Genomic DNA, 20,264 nt, shown 5'->3' with positions numbered 1-20,264 from the left:
CTATAGTCCAGTATGCTATTAATACAATCATGTTTCTGAATATCGATCGTATTACTAACTCCTGCTGGAGATCAGAGTATGTACCGTTATGTATACGTAAGGATGTATCCCTTCGAAGGATAACGAGAAGCTTGATTGACGTCAGACGGCCAAGCTCTAAATGCTATTGGAAGATCAAATAACGCTATTAGCTATTGCTTATGATCTATATTAAGACGTAGTCACTTTCATCCTTTTATAAATTCAATAAACTCATAGATATTTCATTGATAAAATTATATATGGAATATATGTATTAAAATACTTTTATAAATCAAACAAACATATATATATATATATATATATATATATATATATATATATGTATATATATACAGTATGTACAATTTATATATATAACCGTGATTATTTCTCTAAGCATTAAACATGCAACAAAATGTTTCAAACGAATATTGTATGATGTCAAGTGCAACGATAATACATTTACACATTTTCTATCGATGTGGCTCAATTTAATTGTTCGCCGTCTGAAATCACACAAAATTCGATTAAACTATTCTCCCCAGTACATCAGGTTACACATCAAATTTGAAGTATAATAACTGAACAACGAGCTATACAAAATACATATGTGTACATAGTACGTTCAAAAACAGTTTAATGTCAGCTATAAGAATAATGTAATAAAGAATATAGAGTTCTATTTAAAAATGTAAACGTAACTTTCATAGGGCTCACCATGGTTATTCCAAAGTTAATAATTATTATTACGATGTACCTTCCTTGATACCATAGGTATCTCCCTTGAAACATTTTTTTCTGCATTTTTAATACTTGGGGAAAATTATCGCGTGTATATACATAACTAAGTATACTGTATATATACATATATAAACCGTTCACGAAATTGATAGCGTTAAATTATGTATGCATCTTGTAATATACATATACAAATATATGGTTCGAAAGGTACACCTATCTATTTTGTACTGACAATACCTAAACGCTGTTATACGAACGAAATGTTCTCTACATAGCTACCCTCGTATTTCTATGCATACCTTTCTGATCGTATAGTTACCCGAAAATGTTACAACGCTACGCGCAGTTTCCGCAATGCCGTTTGATATCTTGTCATCTCTCTGCCATTCGACACATCGTACCAGCAGAGAAAATGTATTCGTTCCGACAAATATATATATATATATATATATATATATATATATATCTTTCCTTATCGATTCTAGAGTTTAAAATAAATCGATCCGGATAAATTTATTTCGTCAAAACGAATAAATGTCGTTTATATTCTCGTATATTAGTATTTATTCCCATCCATGCATTTACATTTTACTAATTTGTCATTCAGTAAATTATTCTCCGCTGTAATATTTTACGAAATTTTACATTTTAGAGAACACATCCCAGACGAACGTCTATGTTTATGCAAGTAGAATATTTTCTAATCGAATAGATGACCCTTTGAAATAAACGAACTAACAACATTTCTTATCGTAATATTTCGCGTTTTTAATTAACAAAATAATTCGTTGGTCTTACGTATGGAAAAATAAAAGTTGGAAAAAAGAGCTTAAAAGGAGAAAAAAAAATCCCCCAATATATTCCCACGTTCATACCAGACCCTTATTCATAATGCTATAAATTTCAGCGTCGCAGTGCACCAAAGTAAAGCAGTGTTGAGGTCACAATAGAGAATTTAAATGAAAGTCTCGACCCAAAGACGTACGAATTAAGGACGGGAGGACGGTGAACCACGGAATAATATTACATGCCCGCTTTCGGACTTATTCCCAGCAACTCTTAATGTTCGTACTCGTGGCAGTAAACTAGGACAAAATCGATTAACACCTTGAGACGATACATCGTGTAGGGAGTTTGAAGACTTCCCCCCCACCCCGCCCACAACGAACTCTTAATCTCGCTTAACAAACACATTTAAAAGGAACTTCTCATGTACCTTTCTTTAGGAATGAAATAGCTAACTTTAAAAAAAAAAAGAAAAAAAAAAAAAAGAAAGAAAAGAAATAAAAAAGAAAAATAAAGAATCTAGTCGATGCGACCTCACGGCGACCTCAAAAAATGTAGAACAAATTTTACCCGAGCAAATCTCGTTACCAAGCTATTTCGCCTAGGTGTTACAAGAAGACGTTAGCACCCTATTATTTTCTCCATTATTATACGCAAACATTTACCGGGATATTAAAAATCGGATTGAAGATACGTGTAATACATGAATTCGATATATACGGTGATCTTGAATAAATATTCGGAAAAAGTAGAGGAAATAGGAATGATGGGGACTTTTGATTTTCATTGTTCTCTCTCTCTCTCTCTTTCTTTCTCTCTCTCTTTCTCTCTCTCTCTCTCTCTCTCTATCTCTCTTTCTCTTTCTCTTTCTCTCTTTCTCTTTCTCTCTTTCTCTCTCTTTTTCTCTTTTTCCTAAAGGTCAATGACCAAGGCAAACGCGCAAAGCTTGATAAAAAGAATGCAAGAAGAAACAAGGAAGAAGAGGACAGAGAGGACAGAGAAAGGTAGTCTCTACTGGAGGGTTGAATGTATTCTCGTGGGTCATTAATGTTCACCCAGGCTAACGAAGTTGAGGAAGCGCGAGTATCAAGCAGGGTGGTGAAGCGTTTTCAACCCCTTCTAGTAGATCTTCCGTCCGACATGCCGTCGAAACCTTACGTTATATTCACGGAATCAAAGTAAATGCTAATATTATAATTGGACGCTCTTATTACATATTAGCTTTTACCGATTTGAAATCTTTAACTAATATTCAAGTTACTATTTTCATTTCTATTTTCTTTGTGAACACATGAATAAATAATATTATATATTAAAAATATTATACTATAATTAATAGTAACATAATTATTCCATAATCACAACAATAATAATAACACAATAATAATAATAATAATAATAATAATAATATTAACAATAATATTATTAATAATGATAATATTAATGAGAAAAATAATATTAATAGCGAGGTTAGGGTTCTATCAAAAGAATGTATAATAATATTCGTATATAATACAAAGCATCAAGAAAAAAGTTAGGTACCCCTTTACATGCGTGTAACGAGATTACACAGCCCTATGATATAATATTTTTTTTTCCACGAAGTAAATTAGTCTCCCCTCGACTTTGCCTCGCTCGATTTTTAGTATTCGCTTATGAGCGCTTTAGTAATAAAAGAGGGAAAGCTAGGCGCTTTTCTCCTAACACAATCGATCGACCTTTTCTCAAAAATTATATGTAATGCATAAGGAATAGTAGATTAGATCTATTGATTATTATAATTCAGATTACCAAAGATATCTTTGACGTTCTCTTTTTTTCAAAAATTTTATAAATTTATACTACAACTTAGTAATTTCCGATACTTCCGAAACTATTTTGAACGATATCATTGATTTCCCTAAATGATAAATAACGTAACAGTTATTAACGTGAAGAATGATAAAATCGATATAGCAGCAAATCGAAGCCGAATATAACTAGCTGGCAATGTTCTTAACGAGAAAGTTCGATGAACTTTAATATCGAAACGTGCAACGATGCATAAAGAGAGAAATCCTAGGTAGACATAAGCGAGGTACATTTATCGATATAGCTGGGTAGTATCAATATAGATAAAGTGGATGATTGAAGGGAAGGACTCCACGTCTACAAGAGGCTTCGTGGTAGCTTAGAACGAGCTTCTATATTGAACTCGTTACATGACTGTTCGATCGAAAAGTTTTTAATTTCACTAATTGAACAGCCTAATGCAATGAGAAAACGAAGAGGATGGTGCCCAATCTCTTTCTCTCTCTCACTCTCTCTCTCTCTCTCTCTCTCTCTCTCTCCCTTTCTCTCTCTCTCTCTCTCTCTCTCCCTTTCTCTCTATCTCTCTCTCTTTTTCTATTTCTCTCTATATCTTTCTCTTTTTCTTTCTTAATTCGAAGGAACTCTAGTTAGATCTTTCTCGATGTCCTGCTGCGATAGAAAAACTACTAATAAAGATGGAACCGACGTGGAAGAAAGAAAAGGCAATTCCTCTTTCTCCAGGGTGAAAATCCAGGTAGCTCGAAAGTCGAGGAAGCTAGAGATGGATAGAGCCAGCGTAATACGATTAAAAAAAGACTCAACGAAATGAGATTGAAGTGAGAGAATGAAAGACCTCGAAGGAATCGGTACTCTAAAGAAATGGAGAAGGAGAAGGGGCTAAAAAAAAAAAAATAGGAGAAAGTCGATCGATTTTCGCACAATTAAAGAAAAATTATACAAAACTATTTACATGCGATCTCCTATTCCTGTTTCTTTCCTTCAATTGAAAAGTACGAACTACGAGAAAGGACACGATAATTTTCATTCTTCGGTCGTATTCGTAAAGTTTCTCTCTCTCTCTCTCTCTCTCTCTCTATTGAATTTAAACTTCATTAGATTATATTAAAGTTGATAAAGAAAACAAAAATAAAAAAAATAAAAAAAATAAAAAAAATTCCTTCTCCCAAGTTGTCTTCGCATCTTCTTCATACTTACTACCATTCTCGATTTAATTAGTCTGCTCGAGTGTTATTCGCATAAGTAAAAGGTATTTTGAAATACATATATACACATATATTGTTCCGCAGCATCCATAGTAGATCCCGTAACAAAGTTAACCGCTAGAGCTCGTTTTACCTCACGCAATTTATACGATTTATACGAATCCGCATGAATTCCGTTGGAAGTTTCGAGTACTCGAGAAGCTCCGATTAATGATCCCGTTAACTTAATTAATGTGCCAAGTAAAGACCGCCGTCCCTCGAGTGCACAATGTCTTGAAGCCGTAAGTAAGTCAGCAAGTCCTAAGGATTGGCCAAAACACGTATTAAACGCGCAATAAGGTTTGACCTGTCGTTAATAACTCACACAAACGATTGATCCGACATTAAATAATAGAAATAATCGAAATTAAAAAAAAAAAAAAAAAAAAAAAAAAACAAGAAAAAAAAAAGAGAGAAACAGGAAAAATAAAAAGCTATAGTAATATAAACTATAGTATGACAAACACTTGACCTGAGATAAAAATAAATTTTGTATCGACAATTGATTATACTGCTTTATAGATAACAATTGATGTTCATTAATACATTCTACAGAATATTTTTACATATCCCGTATCGGGAAACGTTCTATATGATTAATCGTATTCTTTTAAAACAAAATAAATAATGAAAAATATCATTTAAGAACATTATCATTCGATAGACTTTTTTATAACTCGATCCACGAGAGACGATGCTCACTGAGTAAGAGATTAAGAAAATTGATATTAATTAGTTCGATGAGTTGCATTCAAGCTGAGAAGAAGGAAGGAGAGAGTAAAGGGTGGAGAAGGGTATCAGGCAGCAGGCTTAACTACCCACTTACGTGTTACAGGAAACTTTGGATCCCGCGGGTGCATGAGCCGCCCAGTTTCACCCCTCGATTTCGTACGACTTCCTTGCAAGTATCATTAAAGGATACGAGCACTCTGAAACTGTGCAAGAGGAATATCAGCCAAGGAAAAGATCTTTATCTCTCTCCCACCCTCTCTCTCTCTCTCTCTCTCTCTCTATCTCTCCATCTCTCCATCTCTCTCTTTCTCTATCTCTCCATCTCTCTCTTTCCCTATCTCTCCTTCATTTTCTCTCTCTCTCTCTCTCTCTCTCTCTCTCTCTTTCTATCCTTCTTTCTCCCTCTCATTCTCTTCTCTTTCTTTCTCCTATCCAAGCGATCGTGTCTTCTCAAAATCATCTCCCTTGCGGAAATAACGATGCACGTGAATAGATCATACCTGACAGTCTTTCTAACTGAAATGTACCATGTTGAATCATGCGACGGAGCATAGAGGAATATATTAATACTTTTACCGGCCTTGCGAACACTTTTGATGAAACTTGGAATTTCGCCCAAAAACTTTTCAATTGCTAATTTAACTCGATCCGATCTATTTTATATAACGAATGCAACTGAAATTTTTCGTTAAGATCAGTCACAAAAGTATAAGGTATTTTGAATGATGACACCTACGTTAAACGAAAGCCATATTCTTTATGATTTAGATAGTAAAAATATATGATAGATAATATACTATACTATACTATACTATACTATACTATACTATACTATACCATTTTGAGATATACGATCGATCGTATCCATTGCAGTAGTGCGTTACATTCGCTTCTTCTTCATATCTAGCTCGCAACCAGTCCATTTTTCAAAAAGCGATACAACATCTTCTCTCGACGAACGGATCCTTCTAAACGACGGTGAAGAAGAAAAAGAAGAGGACGATGGCCGAAAGGAAGGGACGTACTTTTTAAAAAGCTTTCTCACTCCTTTGGCTCGTCTTGACGAAGACAAACCTACTCCGTGAACGACCTGTTTTACGACGTCTTGACAGTTGAAACTTCAAAAGGAATTCATGTGTCAATGAGAGGAAAAGAGATTGAGAGATAGAAAGAGACAGAGAGAGAGAGAGAGTGAGAGAGAGAGAGAGAAACGGAGAAAAAACTAATTTCTTAAAAAAGTAATTTTATAAATAAATATGTCGTGAGTAATATTATATATTTTTAATAAAAAATATACGTTGTCAAACAAAAATTTTTTTGATAGACATACGAACCAAGGATTATAGCTAACGGCAAGTTCGTAAACTTTTTTTGATAGCTTTCTAAAAGATCAAGAGACTAAGATGGGAGAGAGAAAGAGAGAGAGAGAGAGAGAAAGAGAGAAGAAGGGAAGAGAAAGCGAGAGGGAAAATTAAAAAGGTATAAGTTATCTTTAAACTGTCGCGAACATGATACAACTTCTACTGGAAAAGGTATACCTCTTTGCAGGCAAGAAGGAAAATAGTAAGAGACTAAACTGAGACTTTGTACTGAACTGGTACACTGAAAATGAAAGATAGCCAGCTAAAATTGTGAAAGATAAAGGGAGACAGGAGTAAGATAATGCTCTTACAACGTTAATTAAAATGTATTAAGAGAAAGTAGGGCACATAATTATGAAGATACACGAATGGTAGAAAGAAAAAGAAGAGTACGTTCTGTCCCTTTGTAATCGTCAAAAATAGAACGATAATTTTGTTCTTAGCTCGTGAAACTATTCTTTTTTTTTTGGAACATGACATACTTACTATTGTTAAATGGCAAAGGTCATTTCATCAAGATCTTTCGAATGAATATGCGTGTATATATATATAACAAGTGTTCTAGGAGAAAGTACAAAATATTTCTAATAAAATATTTTCTAATAAAAAATATCATACCATTGTATATTTTAAACAGTACTTGTCAAGACAGACTATTTTAATATTAGATCATTTCATCGCAAGACAGTCAAGAAAGATATTGATATGAATATAAATATTCACGAGCCACGAAATGTCGTAACTGTGTATGCGACTGCGACTAATTAGGATTGTCACGTAACCCAGAGGGGATCGGAAGACAGCAATAATAACAAATACGTCGACGTGATAAAAGAACTGACATTGGATAAGTTAGATTGTCTTCGAATATACGAATATAAGTGATATATTTTTATCTTTACTAACTTGATTATTTTATTTCAATAAATTTTAATGTGCCAGCTATAGATCTTTAAACTTCTATTTTCGTGAAATCACGAATTTCCGATTAGATCGATAGAAAGCATATATTCGTAGGAACGCTTAATATATATATATATATATATATATATATATATATATATATATATATATGTATATATATATATATATATATATTAATGCAATACTCTTACAATAGTAGAATAAGAAAAACGATGGACAAAATCATTGTCAAATTCACAAGTAATTCAAACAACAACTGTATTACAAATGATATCGCTTTTCGAAGAAATGTTCTATATGGAATTGGTTTGAAACATAAATGAAGTAGATATGACGATCGAAACATTCTCGATAGATCATTAATGAGATCTGACATTACCGAAAATGACGGATTGGCTCCCTACTTTCTTCCACTCACCTGCTTGACTCACTACCTATCTCTCATCATAAGGAAAGCTAACTAGCTCCATTTTGATAAACTAACCAACCAAGCAATTAGTTCTGGATCGAAAACAGTCTCGCGTTTTCTGCGAGTTGCGACTACGTGAAATTGCTACCCGAATCTTCCCCGGAGGGCAACCAAAATACTTTGTTCTTAGCAGACAAAAGAAAACCGCGGCATTGGATCAAAGTAATTTCTCCAAAGGCATGTATTCCCAAGAGTACGACCGTCGAACTAAAACGAACGACTCGTTCGCAATCGTCTTCACCGCGAAACTTCTAATATCTTACTTTTCCCTTTTCCATTTCTTTTTCTCTCAATTATCATTTTTGATCTTCCCTTTTTGATCACGAAGTTACTTTTTTCCCAAGGAATAAATTTCAAACGATGAAATATTCATAAACAGATAGATTTAATGAATATACAGATACTTATTTTCAACTTGAATAACTTTTTTTTTTTTTCAAAATAAATAATATGTATTTGTCAATTTCATTAATGATCATTTTAAATACGATTTTCAATAAATGTGACAAATAAATTATGAATATTATATACGTATGTATCTTGATTATATTATATATATATATATATATATATATATATATATATATGTAATATATTTAAATAACATATAAATTTCGATAGTAAATTCGAATACTATAGTGACGTTTGTATACTTCGAATCGAATGCTTCTCTTGTTCCTATCTATGGAAATTCGACGTCTCTCCCGCTTCAAACACTTTCGAGAACTCGTATCACTACTAAACGGAAGTCGAGTCAAGTAGTATCTAGGTAAAACGATCTATGTGTGAGGGTACATATGTATATACATACGTATGTATGCGTGTATACGCGCAAAAGAAAGGTAAAGGATAAAGAGAGTGAATGTAAGAAGAGTGAGAGAAGTAGGGACTTCGCTCTTCAATAAAAAGAGAGAGAGAGAGAGAGAAGGGAGGGGGAAGAGAGAAAGAGAGAATGGAAAATGGCGGAATACAAAGTGCCAGTGGCTAAAGCCGATTGAAACAATCGCCGATCGATGTTCGGTGATACCAGTTGGAAATAGCGAAACATAGAAAACGAAATCGTCTTGACATCGGATTTCATCCACTTTGATCTAACTTTAATCCTCTTGTCTCTGCCGTGCCAATCATAAAACATATATGCGAAAAAAATTTTTCTCTTTCTACATTTGATAAAATAACTGATTAATAGCAGTAGTAGTAGTAGTTGTAGTTGTTGTTGTTGTTGTTGTTGTTGTTGTTGTTGTTGTTGTAGTTGTTATTGTTAATATAGACTTTTCTAAAAAGAAAAAGAAAAAAGAGGAGAAAAAGAAAAGGAAAGAAGAAAAAAACATATTCGAATAATATGATTTCTGTCTTAACTTATTCCGTGATTTAAATTATCCGCTGTAAAAAAAGAAAAAGAAAAGAAAAATAGGACAAAAAAAAAAGTAAAATTTTCAATGATTACGTTACAACGTAAAAACTACGAATGAAAATAATAAAAAATTAATAAGGTTTTTTACCTTCACGAAATATGAGCAAGCTTCTACTCAATTTCATATTATAGAGAGTGTATTACTAGTACACACGCATACATATAGATACAGAAAATTTACACGAATTTTACGAGAATTATTCGGCTCGTGCGAATTTTCCACCCGAACTATAACATTTTCTGATAAAAATTATAAAAAAGCAAAGCTTGCGTATAACGTTTCGCGTTAGAGGATAGGCGGCACAGCCGGCTGCTGTGGTAAAATGGAAAAGAGTAGAATAAGCGGAAGAAGGGACAGTGAATGAGTAAAAAGCTATCCACGAGGGTTGAATAAATATTAACTCTTTTATAAATATGAAACTCTCGCCGGGAGGGTGGCTGGCTGACGCATCCAACCTCGTCCACTATCCTCGACGGAAAGTGAAAAATAGCTCTTCGCCGAGGCCGAAAGTTTGAGAAAAATATGAGTGCGAACGCGAGAGATGGAGAAAAAGTGAGAGACATAGGAGAGGAGGAAAACAACAAGAGGAAAACGAGTGTACGAGGGGGAGAAAAAAGAAAAAAAAACGAAAAAAAAAAAGAAAAAAAAGGAAAGAGAAAGAAGAGAGAGAGAAAAAAAAAAAGAAAAAAGAAAACAGAATAAACGTAGTATGGAAACGCGAGATAACGTTCGCGAAAGAGATACAGTTGTAACAGGGAAGATGGATAACCAAGGAAAAGAAAAAAGGAACGAGCTGTGGTACGGTGTTAGAGGGGAAAGAAGAGAGGAGCGAGAAAAGATGCAAGGAATAGAAAGGAAGCGCGAAGGCATTCGCGTTGCTCGGCAGGCACGTTTTTCCCTTTCTATTCGGAGAGCTCCGAGAACTCTGTGAATTTGTTGAAAAAGAACGAATCGGAACGATTCGAGGCTCTCTCCCCGTTGGAATCGTTTGGCCACTTCTGAGCCCGGCTATTCATTCCATTTTCCATTCACGGTTCCAATTTGCCATAAACCGAATCGCATCTTTTTATCTCTCTTCTAACTTCTGTAAGTATAGGTATATCTATATAGGTATGTATGTATGTATGTATGTATGTATGTATGTAAATCAACATAAGCGCTTATACTTATGCTTATTCTTGATAATTCTCATTGCTTTTGTCACGCAAATATTACATTTTCTGCCAACAAGCAAGCAGAGTCAGACTAGTTAAAAAGAATACGATAGTCTTTTAAATCGACGACGTCGTTCCTATTACTCTCCATCTCATTTTTTTTTCTCTGACTCTTTCTCTATCTATCCTTCTATTTTTTTTTTTTTTGTTTTTATTCCTTTTACCATCTCTTTCGTGAATAAACATTTCTTCGACAGATTAAACGTTAAGCGAAAATTCAAGAACGATACACGACCGAAGCGAGGATTCCAACTACAAGAGGAAGAGTAAACTCTTATAAAATTGAAGGAGTTCTCGCATCACTGAAATAAACATTTGTGAAATGAGTTGCAATAACGGAGAAAAGTATCATTAATTATTATCGTTTTGAAGTACTCCTCATTAAGCTAATACGACGTAATGTGACTTTAAACTGTCTGGTTAAAAAAAAAAAAAAAAGAAAAAAAAAAAAAAGGAAACAAAAATATTGCGATCGTATGGAATTATAAATGTACTTTTTAAACGATCAAGAAAAATATCAAGAAAGTAAAATATCGAGAGTTTCCTTTTGCAATGATTCTACAACAATCTAACTTTTCCAATCATTTAACTTCGTTTCTTCGATAACCTTACGTCGACAATTTCTGTATTTTTAATCTCATGAAATCGACAAAGGGAACGAAAAGAAAACCCGTTTCAAACCCGTATTGTTGCAATGAAATCGGCACGAAGAACGAGAAGAAGACAGGTTTACCGAGGAAAAAGTATAGTCAAGGAAAGAACCGCAAAGTCCGAGAGAGTAAAATGGGAAAATCAGAGAGACAGTTTCGTCTTCCGATCGTTTAACTTTCTTTCTTCATTTCATGATTTTCCTTTACCATGAACATAGAATTAACGAACCAAAGTACAAAGTAATAAAACATGAGATCAATCCTATTCGTTTCAATGAAAATTTTATGCGGAATACATTCGACCTATTTTCTCTAAATTTATATAGAACCCTTAGATTCATCAAAGAATCCGTATATATATATATACATATATGCATACATACATGTGAATACATAAGAAACGTAGAGATCATCAAAGTCTCTTTTAAAATTTAATGTAATTTCACGAATAAAATTTGACCTCGTAATTTATTAATATATTACATAGATTTTTAACTGAGGTATTTTGAGCATACGTATAAAATTGATAACAAAAAAACTTTTCTTAATAATAAGTTTTCATTCTTTTATGCTTTCCAAAAAAAAAAAAAAAAAAAAAAAAAAAAAAAAAAAAAAAAAAAAGGAGAGAAAAGAAAAATATCAATTTACGCTTCGAAAATATTTCTTTTTCTATAATCAATCTTTCCTTTTTTATTTCTTACCAAATATATTGGCTTCATGTGGCGATAAATCATTATTAGAAAACTATCTAAATTTCATCGTTCGTCGTAATTAAAAGCGAATTGTGTCATTTAACGAATACGCTATTGGAAAAAGAAAGAATTAAAGAATAAATTGAAACAATTCGGTGAGAGAATAATTCCTATACTCTATAGGAAAAAGCAAGGAAGAGAGAAAAAGATAGAATGGGGTTTGTGAAGAAAAACGAATGGAAAAGACCGTAGAAACAATTAGCGTGAATTTCACGCCGGAGACTTTGATGCAGTTTTCACGTTTCCCCGATTGTTTTAGAACCGTTGAATTTTCCCGACAAACCGGGAAAGAGGTAGAGCGAACGTGCGCTCACGCAGAGGGGCTCGCCAGTTAAGCCAAATTCAGACCAGAAATTAGAGCGAATCGTCTGTTTCAGACTGTTCTGACTGTCTATCTGTTGACGGTAGACGCTTCGAGCGAACGAGGAACGTTCAAAATTTCGAGAGGAAGTCCGTCGAATGCATCGTCACTCTTGATGTTTCACATTGAAAGAAAATCTCGATTATATTCAATAATAATCAAACTTTCTAACAATGAATCTTTTTGTTTGTCCAATAAAATCCCTGAAAATCAATAATTTTATTTTCTATTTTGTTTTCTTTCTTTTTTCTTTTTTCTTTTTTCTTTTTTTTTTTTTTCCTTTTGATTCAATCAAATTTATAAAAATAATGCATTTCTTTATTACATAAGAAAGATTAAGTTCGTAATGGATAATATGCTAGAAGGATTTATTTAATTTATTATTATTTCTATGATTTTCATTCAAAGTATAATAGAAGTAGTAGGAAGATGAAGAGAAATAGAAAGAAATATTGCCTTGAGCAATGTAATCGCGGAAATGAAATGGATCTTCCCTTGAATATAATACTTTTCCTTGAGCATAAATAAATTTATCAAAAGTGGATCTTATTTTTTGATAATCAAATTTTTCTCAAGTCATTTCTTAAAATCCTGCTTATTGAATGAAATGATAAAAATAATGATGCAAGTTTTGAAATCTATCAGACAACGAGAAGTCTTGTCACATTACTTTTATAACTCATTTTTCTCCATTGTAATGTATTTATTTGTATTCTTTAGAAAAATATATACAAAATATATATATATATATATATATATATATATATATAATTACAACAAAGAAAAAAGATCATGATGACTCTGAAATCTCCAAAATTGACTGTGAGAAAAAAATTCTTCCTTCGTTGTTATATTTACTTTGTCGAAGAGTAAAACTTTCGACTGACAATAAGAAATTTTTTCATATATTCACGAACAACGAAAATATTACATTTAGATATTTCCATTTCTACACTTTTGTACCTTATGAAAGAAAAACAGATTTTACAATTGTAATGAAATAGCTGATACTATTATATATTACAAGAATGGAAATTGGAAAGTTTTTTTCTATTTGCCTTGCAAATATCACATATATGAATTATATATTATTTAACAAAGTGTATTCTATGAGAAAATATTGAGTTAAAATTTTCTATATTAAAAATGTATATAGAAGCTTAATCAAAAATAAATAAATTGAATTTCATATACGAAATTGAAAATAAAATATGTCCTTTGAACAATTCAAGATACCATGATTTATCCAATCTACAAAGGCAGTTTAACAGAAATAACAACAATCACGAGAGTGTTATAAGTAGTTTTTAAAACTCATAATTATTTTCCTGAGTAAAACTCCATAAAACAATATAACCTTTCGAGCTACAAGAGCCTTTCACTACGCTCGACGAATGGTCAAAACTTTATATTGTATTCGAAAATATATTTATTCAAAGAGCAATTTATTTTAAATAACGAAGATGAAACTGAAATACGTGACATTTGCGTTTTTCTTGTCAGTTTGTATGTAAAAGCATGGATTCGAGCCCCAATCAAGCTTGCGGAAGCTCCACGTCAAGACTTAGAGTTTCTGCAACAACTGTATGCATATCGTCAAATTGACGAAAGGATAAGCCATGGAGAAATAAAAAAAAAAAATTTTTTTCCAGTATCTGGCAGTAGAAATGTCAAAGTTAGCCTTTTTTTGACGAAGCGATGGTGGAAAAATTACAAATAGTGAAAGCAATAAACAACGAGACCAGAAATAACTCATATAAAAGATTTAAAATTGTTTCCCAGGATATGAAAAACTATATTTTAACATAAAAATCGATCACTTCATTTCCCTACGTTCGAAAAGATTTTACGAAAGATTTTTCAATTTCGATCGAATTTCTGATAAAAAAATCTTTTGGTACATGAGAAAAATAAGAGTGATTACATATACGGATTGAACAATTAACGAGTTAACATATACCGGGGTCAACAATTAAAAGTTGTTAACGACATCGCTGAGTGTGATATTAAATTCGTCCAGGATTATAATACCCAAAGTATTATACACAAATAAAGAGAAATAATAATTTATATTACAAATTGTTTCCAAAAACATAAAACAGTTTGCCGATGTAACAAAACGTACTTTATTAAAAGATATATAAATTATATTTATTGCAATTTGAAAAATAAAAGATTAAGACAATGAGAATATTTTCATTTTTTACTCCTCTAAACATTTCATTTCAGTTTTATAATTGCTTTTTCATTTTATTATATATTATATACGGTGGATCTTTTAAATAGAAATATTTTCATTATTCGTGAATATATGAAAAAAAAAAAAAAAAAAAAATCTTAGACGAAAGTTATACCGTTCGAAGAAACAAACATATTGTCGACAAAAAAAAAATATTGTTCTCAAGTTCCTCCACGAAGAGAAATGAAACGAATATAACGTTATTATACTTCCTTCTTCTCATAATGTCCGCTGGGTATCAACTTTGTCAGAGTGGTACAAAATTATTTTTATCGATGTGCTTTTTTTCTTTCTTTCTCTCTATCTCTCTCTCTCTCCCTCTCTCTCTTCCTCTCTTTCTTTCTTACTCTCCCATGTAATGTTGTGTTCAACACGCACGAGCATTTATCGTATACATCACGACCCGAAGGCGATTTTTAAAGTTTCCTAGAAACTCTCAACTTGACGGTAACTTAGTGAGTTACGTTATTAAGAAGGAAGTATCTCGGTTTAATGGAATCACTACAAAGTGCTCGTGGAAATTCTCTTACGAGAGAAACAAGATAAAGGAAACAAGTAAACTGGTATTCACAACTTGTTAAAACTATGACGTCGGTCGGTTGATGCCATCAATGATCCTTACAAAGAAAGTTCAAAGAAATCAAGGATCAGTCTTTCTTTCCCCCTTTAAAACTCACCGCTATACTATTCCGATATTTTTCCCTTTCGTGGAGAATTTTATGACAAAAAAACGAAAACAAAAAGTGAACAAAAAAAAAAAGAAAGAACGAAAAGAAGAAAAAGAAAGAAAAAAGAAGAAAAAAAGAAAAGAAAAATGAAAAAGGACGGAAAGAAAAATCGATGGAAAAACATTGCCGTCATTTCCATAGATTTCGAACAATACGTCTGAAAAAGGAACAATGATACGGGATAAAAAAGGAAAGAAATAAAGAAGTCGAAAATGATGCATAGTTCTATGAGATAAGAAGGAGAAGAAGAAGAAGAAGAAGAAAAAAAAAATAATCAGGAAAGATAGAAATAAAAGAGATCTGCAAGAAACAAAGAACCATTCGTTGTGAAGCCAATGGCAAAATTCTCATTGACCGCATTCGTTATTGTCTCGGGATTCCCGTTTAAAAGAACTTCCTGTAGTAAATATTGCGTTGATGAGCTGTTTGCCAGTGTTAGTTCGGTTGGCCGGTTTAAATCGATGGAATAGCGTAAATATAAAGCACCAAGCTCGATATCACTCACCGACTCTCCATTCTGCACTTGCCCTCTCGTGCTTTACAGCTGTTTTTGAAGTTTTCGAAGACCTGATTACACGGCTTCCCTCGTAGACACTCGTTCATGGCATGGGTGCACGTTGGTAAAGGTTCGATTGGATGCTGTTCTTTTTCTGTCAAAAAAAAAATTCAATCTATTTATTACAGATATATAAATCCGACCTATATATTTATATATATATATATATATATATATATATAAATTTATGACATATTATTGACAGTCCCTCTCGAGAACAAAATTGACCTGTCTCGGCGTTAAAAAAAAAAAAAGAAAAAAAAAGTAATCATTAGATTTCATTATAATCTTGATGAATTTTTGATGACTTTTCTTTTCGAACACTCTATATATACATATGCAGGGTATTTCAAAACTCAATATACGAGGGAGTGATTAGGAAGCAAACATTTTTTGTCAGACAACATGGGGACATTGACGCGTCGTTATAACGTTAAACGATCAAGTTGTCAGGATAGAACGTTATCAACCAATAATTACGCTGGCAACATCAGTTTTTATAGATAGAATGATTTCCATCCAGTTATTTCTCAAGTTTGCACCTGTATGAGCAATATAATCGGTTTATTTCGTTATCATTCAATATCTGTTCGGTAGTTGCGTTGGATCAACGAAGCGTTTCCTGTCTCATGTTGTCTCACTAAAAATGTTTACTTTGGCTTCCATAACCGTCCTTCATAGTTTACGTATTGAATTTTGAAATGCCCTGTATAAATAAAACAATTATATATATATATATATATATATATTTATTTATTTATATATATACGTATATGAATATTAATATAATATAAAAATATATAAATATTATATTTATTCAGATTATATTAATATATTATAGATTATTGTTTCTTTGGATTTTGATCACCCTTCGTCTTTAAGAATATACATAAAAAAAAAAAAAAGAAAGAAAAAGCAAAGAGTAATTAATACCATACGCAATTTAATTACATGAAATAATATTTAATCCCACGCTCTCAATGTTAGACACTATGTATATACTACATAAATATATACAATTTTTAAAACATCTAATGGACATGACGAATCTGCACAGAATATGAATATGCAATATTTTTCGTGGAATATAATGAAAAGATAAAAATCATACGTGCATTTTATTTAAAATTATAAACCAATTCGTATAATTTCAAGATCGCATTTATTTCATTTTCTCTTCCGCTCTGATGTATAAATAGAAATCTTTTTTCATGGGACGATAAAAGCATAAAGAGAAAGATAGAAAGATAGAAAGAGGCAGAGAGAAGTAGATTAATAAACCAATGTTTTTAATCGGATGGAAAAATACGCTCACAGCAAAATTTTGGAATATTAACAAGCGTTCCTATTTCGATCGCTCTCCGGTGTTACCGTAATCCTATATCGGATTACGTATGAAAACACGAACACGAAGGCGCACGCGTGTTTTTTTTATTAATGCACCTTTTCCGAGGACGAATAGATTACATTTTTTCGGCGGACGTTAAGCCAAATGCGTTGTAAAAAGTGCAGAAAAAAAACTGTTGTACCAGCGTTAGTGAGAGAAGAAGAGAGAGAGAGAGAGAGAGAGAGAGAGAGAGAGAGAATGAAATGAAAAGTGTATAGTGAACAATAAAACAGCATCCGATTGTCGTACGTATGAGGGACGTAGATTGTAGGTTCAGTGGTTAATAAATAATTATAGTCACCTGAAAAAAAAAAAAAAAAAAAAACATAGTCGGCTTTATTTCGTTTATCTTCTTACTCTTTACTCTCCGAAATATGAATAGATATAAAAAGTGTTATTTTAAATATGAAAAAAAAAAAACGAAAAATAAAGAGAGAGAAAGAGAGAGAGAGAAAAAGAAAAATAATATAAAATATTTTATTCAACGATTTACAGAGAATATAATTCGATGAAATTAAAATGAATTATTAAAACGTGTCGATCGGAAGTAGCTATCGCAAAAAAAAAGAGGAGAAAAGAAAAAAAAAAAAAAGAAAAAGAAAGAAAGAGAAGAGCAGTAAAATAAGAATGAAAGAATATGAAAAAGACAAAGGAATAGATAGAGCTCAGGTCATTGAATTCTTTTACTCTGCAAAGGGATAAAGGTATATCGGTAAGCGAGTGAGAGGAGAAAACTGAAGAAATGTCAGAGGAACCGTGAATGGGGATGGAATGGGATGTGTGTGTGTGTATGTGCATGTGGAGGGGTGTAGATGCCAACCAGAGACGAAGGCAAGAGCGAGAAAGTCTTCTTTCTGTGAGAATGAAAAGAAGCGCATCGGGAATTATCTGTGAATCGTTCAAAACACTCAAAAGGCTCGGCGGCCCGAACGAACGAGCCTTCTGAAAAATGAACAATGAGAACTCATAGAGAGGACTCAACGCCACTGGGGATGTATATAGATATCTGTACATATATATAAAATATATATATATATATGTGTGTGTTATATAACTATTATATAAAGAATACACACGATTTAAATCTACTGTATTGAACATAACTTCTTTTTTCTTCTTTTTGATAATATTTATGAAAAAAAAAAAAAAAAAAAAAAAAAAAAAGAAAAAAAAAGTAAATAAATAAAAATGAATAAAAAATTCATTTACAACGAAATACAATCAAACATAAAAGTGATATTCTTCGAGTTCATTAAACGCATATCGAAGTATCTTTTTTCATTATTATAAATTAAGAAGATATTTAAGAACGAAATTGGATATTCTATCTATCTTTTTATATACATATATATATATATATATATATATATATATATAGAGAGAGAGAGAGAGAGAGAGAGAGGGAAAGATAGATATATACTATCTACGTAAGGGAACACAGTTGAAGAAATCTCGACCCTTTTGTTTCTTCTTCGAAAGAACCGGTTGAGCAGTCGGCTGGCTTTTAAAGAAAATTCCTACTTGGAAGATCTTGGAGATCAATTTCTCTTGGGATCTCTCTACCTTCTCCCTCTCTCTCCCTCTCTCTCTCTCTCTCTTTCTCTCTCTTTCTCTCTATATGTCTCCTTCCTTACGCTTCAAGAAGAAGGGTGAAGGGAGATGTGCGTCCGATTATCAGGATCGTTAGCTTCAACGCCACGGCTATTAGCCATCCTGCTATGGTGCAAGTAAAGCGATTGAATTTCTTTTTCTTCTATCCTTTAGCCCCACCCATACTTACTTATTCTCTCTCTCTCTCTCTCTTTCTCTCTCTTTTATCCCTTCTTTCATTCAACGACTTGCGATCGGCCGAACTTCTCCGACATTTCAATCGGCTCTGCTAAGTACTTTAAATCGATTTCTCTAAGAATTTCCACCAAGAATCGTAATCTTTTTTCGATTCATCTAATTTTATTTCAATTTCTTTGTTTCTTTTTTTCTCCCCTTTGCCTCTATTTCATGAAAATTATACTTCTTCCTTAATAGTACGATCGACCGTAAACAAAAGTAACTGCTAATTACTGATTATATTTTTACGCATTAAAACGTGACTAGAATTTCAATTGATATGTATTTCCTTGTTATTATTGCGCCTTATCGCGTGACTACAAAGAACGTTCTAAGGAGTTTTCTTTAAAAGGAATAAAAAAGAAAGAAAGAAAAGAAAAAAAAGAAAAAGAAAAAGAAAAAGAAAATAAAAATAAAAATAATAGTTAGAATTGTATCCTCGATCATAACGCTATCACGAGTTTCGACGTGAACGAGAAGAAACACTCGAGAATAATAAATCGTGCAATTAGTCAGCCTTGGGTCACGACTTAATTACTTTTATCTTGCAGCGTGAGCCGCACGCCTTGCTACTGAAAGCCGTTCATACGAGAGAGTAAGAGAAAGAGAGAGAGAGAGAGAGAGAGAGAGAGAGAGAGAGAGAGAGAGAGAGAGAGAGAGAGAGAGAGAGCAGTGGATAATAAAAGCTGCCACAGCCGGTACCGCAGCTACTACGAAACCTGGGAGCTTCGGCACTTAATGAGATTAAATCCGGTCTGGTACTCTTTCAAAAAAAGGAAGAAAAGGACGTGAAGAAAGGAAGAAGATAGAAGGCAAGAAAGAAAAGAACAAAAATAAAATCTGCCAGGGAAAGGCATACAAAGGTAAAACGTGTTACACGCACGAAAATGCGAGTAGCTTTCGTTAAATCAACGTAACGAAAAGCAGACTTCTCTTAGCTTCTAACGGCTTTGAAGATTCTACCATTGGATGCAACGTTATTTTCTATTCCCTTAGCGAATTGCTCGAATTTCGTTTATCATTCGTCCCTTCGCAGGTTTAATCAATC

General features: G+C 32.6%; 1 protein-coding gene across 8 annotated transcripts in view; it reads right to left on the bottom strand.

Annotated features, from left to right (window-relative positions):
- Positions 1-20,264, bottom strand: part of LOC124425770 — a 213,089-nt gene that overhangs the window by 96,747 nt on the left and 96,078 nt on the right. For all 8 annotated transcript variants that reach the window (XR_006942568.1, XM_046966624.1, XM_046966625.1 and 5 more), the window contains one exon: positions 15,952-16,096. Coding sequence is in view for 7 of the 8 variants with exons in the window: in XM_046966624.1 (XP_046822580.1) it covers positions 15,952-16,096 (145 nt within the window). In the remaining variant the exon portion in view is untranslated. The remainder of the gene's footprint in view (positions 1-15,951; positions 16,097-20,264) is intronic.

The sequence above is a fragment of the Vespa crabro genome, chromosome 7 (assembly GCF_910589235.1).
Source record: "Vespa crabro chromosome 7, iyVesCrab1.2, whole genome shotgun sequence".
NCBI lineage: Eukaryota > Metazoa > Arthropoda > Insecta > Hymenoptera > Vespidae > Vespa > Vespa crabro.
The sequence above is the reverse complement of the archived record's forward strand: the minus strand, read 5'-3'. Positions and strand labels throughout refer to the sequence as shown.